The sequence below is a fragment of the Myotis davidii genome, unplaced genomic scaffold, assembly GCF_000327345.1.
Source record: "Myotis davidii unplaced genomic scaffold, ASM32734v1 scaffold514, whole genome shotgun sequence".
Classification (NCBI taxonomy): domain Eukaryota; kingdom Metazoa; phylum Chordata; class Mammalia; order Chiroptera; family Vespertilionidae; genus Myotis; species Myotis davidii.
Window position 1 is genome coordinate 1,158,438 of NW_006286236.1, and position 6,213 is coordinate 1,164,650.

The window sequence follows — 6,213 nt, forward strand, 5'->3', positions numbered from 1 at the left end:
CCCAGCCCCAGCCCCAGCACGTCCTCCCTGGCTCCTTGGTGAACTCACTGGGTGATGCACTGAAGTGCTTAGCGTGTTGTGGAAGTTCGGAGGAAGTGCCCGGTGCCTGGGAAGTGGCCTGCTCAGTGGGATATTCCCAGCATGCTTTGGGGCCTTCCCACCTGCCCTCTTGACTTCCTCCCACCTTCTCTGCTGGGGCACTTTTGCCCTCTCCGGACTCTTTCCACCCAGGTCTGTGCTCCCCTCACCTGTGAGGAGGTTCCTACTTGCTCTGTGAGGGGACCCCCTTCCCTGTGGGGTGCTCCCAGGAGCATCTCATCTGCTCCGTGAGGGTGTCCCACCTGGGGAGGCAGGGAGCCCCACGCTGCTCCTGGCGAGGGTCCCACTGCTCCGGGGTGTGGTTCCGTCCACTCCATGAAAGTGCACCCACTTGCTCTGTGAGGCGAGGGCCACCCCGGCTCCCTATGGGTGAGCTCCCTGTGCCCACTGTGCGATGCCAGGGTTCCTACCTCTTCTCTGGGAGAACGCTGCCTCTCCGGGGAGGTCTGGGGAAACAAGAGCATCTTCTTGGCAGGGAGGGGTGTGGGGGTGCTCCATGGCTGGGGGATGGTCCCCCCGGGTGTGACCAGGCACAGAGAAGGAGCACCCCATCAGCACTGCGCCAGTGGCCCCGGAGCAGGACGGTCCCTCCCTCGTGCCCAGAGGGTCACAGGGGGACCAGAGGGCTATGCAGGTGTCTCTGTGGGAGGGATAGTGCCTGAACGGGAGCGGGAGGTCGCAGTGGAGGGACCCCCCCCCCCCCCCCCCCCCCCCCTCCCCGCTCAGCACAAGGCGGCTGCCCTCTCCTGTCCACAGAGGGGAATAGTCGGCACCTCTTCTACCGACACGCTGGAGCCCTTTTGTTAGATTTCAGGTCAACAGAGACCAAATGGCCCTTGTTTCATAAGGGAGGAAAGTGAGCCTCCGAGAGGGACCCTAACTTGCTGGTCACGGGGACTGGAGTCCAGACTTGAGCTGCATCCTGCAGGCAGTGGGAGCCGGTGCCGGGTGTGAGCAGGGGAGTGGCCTAGCCAGGCTGCTTTCTGAATGGTTCTGGGAGTGAGAGGCCACCCAAGGGGAAAATCAAGACAGAGGAGGGGGCGCAGCTCCCCCGTCCTCTCTGGCTGCCCCGTCCTTGCCCTGTCCGCACGGGGCCCAGGCCGCCCCTTCCTTTGGACAGACCCAAGGGGCCCTGACTGTGTCTCCTGTCGCCCAGGCTGTGTGGCCTGCGCACGCTGCAGCCCTACGCCGAGAGGATCCCCGTGGTGGCCAGCACCGGCATCACCATCAACTTCACCTCCCAGATCTCGCTCACCGGGCCCGGCGTGCAGGTGCACTACGGCCTGTACAACCAGTCGGATCGTGAGTATGAGCCGCTGGGGCGAGGCAGCCCCCACAGCCCCCCGCAGCCCCCCAGCCTCCTCTGGCCTCTGCCCAGGGCTAGGCAAAGGGAGTGTGTGTGCATGTGAACACGTATGTGTGTATACACGCAGATGCAGTTTTGTGTGTGCCAGCAAAGCAGTCGCGTGTGTTCACAAGGTGTACACACTCATACATACCTGCATGTGTGCGGCATGGGTGAGACTGGACATGGATTCCACACGGACCGTGTCCACAGCATGTGTACATGGGGTGCAGTGAGGCTCACAGGGGCTGCATCTGCGCATTTTCACGATGGCACATCCTAACGGCACCCTCCCCCCAGCGTGCCCTGGAGAGTTCCTTTGCTCTGTGAACGGACTCTGTGTGCCTGCCTGCGACGGGGTCAAGGACTGCCCCAACGGCCTGGATGAGAGAAATTGCGGTGAGCAGTCGGCCTGTCACACCCCACCTCTCCCCTCGCCTTCTCTGCACTGGGCTGAGCTCACCCTTCTGAGTAGAGACCCCCACGTGCAGTTCCCGATATCAGCATCCCGGAAGTAGGGTGCCCTCTCTGTGCTGAGATGGAAGATGGGGGCACAGAGTGGGCAAGCTGCCTCCCATGGGGCAGTCAGTGGTGGGGACAAACTGGGACCAGGGCTCCTGACTCCCAGCTCGGGGCTTCTCCCCGCCTGGCCATCACCCCCAGCCACTGTTCCAGCCAGCCAGCCGGGAAGGAACCAAGGTGGGTCCTGGAGGAGAGGCTGTTACGCAGGGCCAGGCAGATCCTGGGTGGCCCAGGGGCGAGCTGCCATCTCCCTCCCTTGAATGGGTTCTCACCCTCACTTCAGGGGTTCAGACTGGAATTGCCAAGTCTAGTTGGAGTTGCCCAGCCCTGCGGAAGCGCTCAGGGGCCTGGTGGTCTCCAAGCCTCTTGGAATAACACCTCTTCCTCTGACCCTGGGTTCTGATCCTCACCATCAGGGCAACCTGTTCTGGTCTGACCCCCAGACCTCCCTCCTCTCTGCCCCATCAAAGGGAGAAACGCGGGGGGAAGGGTGTGTACCTTTCTCTGGGGTGACCCTGCTGCGTGCTCGGAAAGCCGCCTCATTTGTAACCAGAACATCTGGCTTCCGCTTCTGGCAGAGCCAGCTGACCTTGGACAGGTCACTTCATTCCTGTTTTCATCAATGAAACAGGGCCTCTCACCAGGCTGCTGTGAAACTCTAGCATAAAGGAGCTGGAGAGAGATTTGCCATTGTGCGGGGCAATCCATGTTCCACAGGCAAGGCAAAGCCCAGCCTGTCCCTCTGGCTCCCCCTACCGGCCCCCCGTGTCCCCACAGTTTGCAGAGCGACATTCCAGTGCCAAGAGGACAGCACGTGCGTCCCCCTGTCCAGGGTCTGCGATGGGCAGCTGGACTGTCTCAACGGAAGTGATGAAGAGCGATGCCAGGAAGGTAGGGTGGGGTGTGACCAGGCGTCTGGAGGGAAACCAAAGAGTGGGTCTCAGCCAGACAGCCCAGCCCTTCTGCACGCTTCTCTGGCAACGGTTTCCGCTCTCTTGTCCAAATACTTACCAACCCATCTGTGTGTATGCCTACCTGTCCATCCATCCGTTCATCCATCCATCTTCCAATCCCTCCAACCAGAACTTGAGTGTATACCCATTCATTTATCCGTCCTCGGCCTGCCCAACCACCTCCCTATCCATTGAACCACCAATCTACCCATTTATTTGTTTACCCAACTATCTGTATGTCCATTGTCCCATCTTCCATCCGTGCACCCATCCACTGATCTCTCCAACTACCTGTCTATGCCGTGGTCTTTACATCCACTCAGTTATCCCTCCTTCTAGCTGTTTGTCACTCTCCGCACTGGACCATCAATCCACCCATCTGTTGGTCTTCCCAATCATCTCTCTGTGTCTATTGGTTTATCCATCCATCCATCCATCCATCCATTCATCAATCCATCCATCCAACTGGCCAGCCAACACTTGTAGATTACCCAGTGATAGGCGAGGCAGAGGGAGGCAGTGGGAGTAAAAGACACCAGAGATATGACCCCTGCCCTCTGGGGACCATCTGTTGGTAGGAAGACACGATGGGTGGCTGTCCCTGCCCAAAGCCCTCTGGCCACTATGTCTAGGAGCATGGGGAGAGCGGAGGGTGGGGAGCGCAGGCGGGGCAGGCTTCCTAGAGGAGGCAGGCTTGGAACTGGGCTTTGAGGAGACCTGACATTCAAACAGGAGGCCAGGAGGCCAGGAGGCGGAGCAGTGAGGGGCAGGTGGGCGGCTGGGTGGGGCCAAGGCCGGGAGGTCTGCCGGGCTGAGAGCAGAGCCCAATCTGAAAGTGGAGGCGCAGTTCTACCTTTGGGTACCACACCGAAGTGGGGGGCATGGCCCTAGGGTCAGGGGCCCCCGTCTGAGAGGGGAGACAGAGCCCTGCTCTCAACAGGACAGTCGGGCGGGGCGGGGCGGGGAGGAGGGCCACAGCCTGCCTTTAGGAGGCGCGGAGCGAGCCTCAGGGAACCTTCCTTGGCTCACGAGGCCCTTCAGTCGTCACCTCCTGGCTCTTCCAGGCTTCGTCTCCCGGGGCCTCGATTGGAGGCTCGCTTGGGCTCGGGGACCCATCCTCTGTGCCCTGCCCCCACCCCCTCTATCCCAGGGGTGCCCTGCGGGACGTTCACCTTCCAGTGTGAGGACCGCAGCTGCGTGAAGAAGCCCAACCCGCAGTGTGACGGGCAGCCCGACTGCAGCGACGGCTCCGATGAGCAGCACTGTGGTGAGTGCCCCGCCTGCGGCCCGGGCACGGACGGTGGGGTGGGCGGAGGGAGGTGCCCACACCCGAAGCAGGAGGAAAGCTCACCACGTGTCCACCTGTCTCTCTCTCCCACCTCTGCCCCCTCACTCCTCCTTCATTCCTTCTGTGTCTCCCTTTGCTCTCCCTCCCCCTCCTCTGTCTCTCTCTGTCCCTGTGCCTCACTGGCCTCCCTCCTGCCCTCCCTGTCCTCCTCCCCACCCCAGACTGTGGCCTCCAGGGTCCCTCCGGCCGCATTGTTGGTGGGGCCGTGTCCTCAGAGGGTGAGTGGCCGTGGCAGGCCAGCCTCCAGGTCCGGGGCCGACACATCTGTGGGGGGGCCCTCATCGCTGACCGCTGGGTGATAACAGCTGCCCACTGCTTCCAGGAGGACAGGTGAGGGGGGAGTGGGGACGAGACCATGAGAGGGGGGCAGGGAAGGCCTTGCAAGGAGGCCCGGTGTCCCTACGCTCTAAGCACACAGAGCAAAGGTTGGTGAGGAGCCCCCCAATTGGCTGTTTCCACACTTGGGTTCAGTCCTGGCTCCGCCGCAGACATGCTCTGTGGCCCTGGACAGGTGGCTCAAACTCTCTGTGCTGTCCTTTCGGTATCTGGTTTTGTTTTTTTAAATGTATTTTATTGATTTCAGAGAGGAAGGGAGAGGGAGAGAGAGATAGAAACATCAATGATGAGAGAGAATCATTGATCGGCTGCCTCCTGCACACCCCCTACCCGGGATCGAACCTGCAACCCAGGCACGTGCCCTGACCGGGAATATCCCCATGACCTTCTGGTGCATAGGTTGATGCTCGACCTCTGAGTCACACCGGCCGGGCTGGCATCTTGTTTTAAGTTGGGTCAGCCTTTCAGGCATTCACTCGCTCATGCACCCACTCAGCAATATGTGTTGTGCTCCTGCATGCGCCAGGGGCGGTGGCTGACACTGGGGTACAGCGGAGAGCAGACCCCTCTCCTCCAGGCGTGCCCCCAAGGGACATCTCACCCCGTCTCACAGACATCTTCCCCGCGTGCATGGTGCTGGCTTACCATGTCCCCCTTTCACCCCAGGCCTCTCTTCCGGGTCTCAAGACCCCTCCCCCTCATGGCCAGCCCCGGACTCCTTCCCCACAACCCCCTCTTCCGCCCTGGGGCTACGCAGTCCCCAACCAAGGACTTGGCAGCACAGGGCATCCGTCCCTCCTCCTCACATCAGAGCCGGACAGAAGTCTCTCAGTGTCCCAGGCAAACCCTCACCACTGCCCGTCCACACTGGGCCCCCGCAGCCCAGCCTGCCCCCTTCTGCCTCCTTGGCCCAGGTTCCCTGGGGACCCTTTCTGAGTGCGGGTCCGGCCACCTCCCTTTTTCACTCCACCCCTGGCTCCCCTCTGCCTGGAAGGTAAAGGCTGACCTGGCCTCCAGGGGTCTGCAAGGCCCAGTCTGCGATCCCTCCACACTCACTGCCTCCCCGCCCGTCCCCCAGGGAGGACTGAGGAGCCTCAGCAGTCCCCAGCCCCGCCCATAAAGCACACAGATGAAGGGAGAGGCCCTTGTCAGGTGCCCGGCACTGTGTTTTGTTTTATTGATTTCGGAGAGGAAGAGAGAGCTAGAAACATCAATGATGAGAGAGAATCATTGATCGGCTGCCTTCTGCATGCCCCGCCCTGGGGATGGAGCCCATAACCTGGGCATGTGCCCTGACTGGGAATCAAACCGTGACCCCCTGGTTCATAGGTCGACGCTCAACCACTGAGCCACGTCGGCCGGGCCCCAACACTGTGTTAATATTTTCACCTACAGTCTTACGACATTCCCCCCGAAATCCTGAGTAGAAGGTGCTATTCCCATTTCACAGATAAGGAGACTGAGGCTTAGAGAGGCACACACACATCTAGGAACGGTTGGAGCTGGGGCTGGAACCCAGGCAGGCGGGCTCCAGAGTGGACAGTGGACACTGTGCCAGCCTCCAGCTCCCTGGCCTCACAAAGCAGGAGGGGATGGATGTGGGGACCATG

General features: G+C 61.2%; 1 protein-coding gene across 1 annotated transcript in view; it reads left to right on the top strand.

The window, feature by feature from the left end:
- Positions 1 to 6,213, top strand: part of TMPRSS6 (transmembrane protease, serine 6) — a 35,734-nt gene that overhangs the window by 23,822 nt on the left and 5,699 nt on the right. Inside the window, exons 11-15 of the mRNA XM_015559835.1 lie at positions 1,256 to 1,401; positions 1,745 to 1,843; positions 2,744 to 2,857; positions 4,070 to 4,186; positions 4,429 to 4,597. Coding sequence (XP_015415321.1) covers positions 1,256 to 1,401; positions 1,745 to 1,843; positions 2,744 to 2,857; positions 4,070 to 4,186; positions 4,429 to 4,597 — 645 coding nt within the window. The remainder of the gene's footprint in view (positions 1 to 1,255; positions 1,402 to 1,744; positions 1,844 to 2,743; positions 2,858 to 4,069; positions 4,187 to 4,428; positions 4,598 to 6,213) is intronic.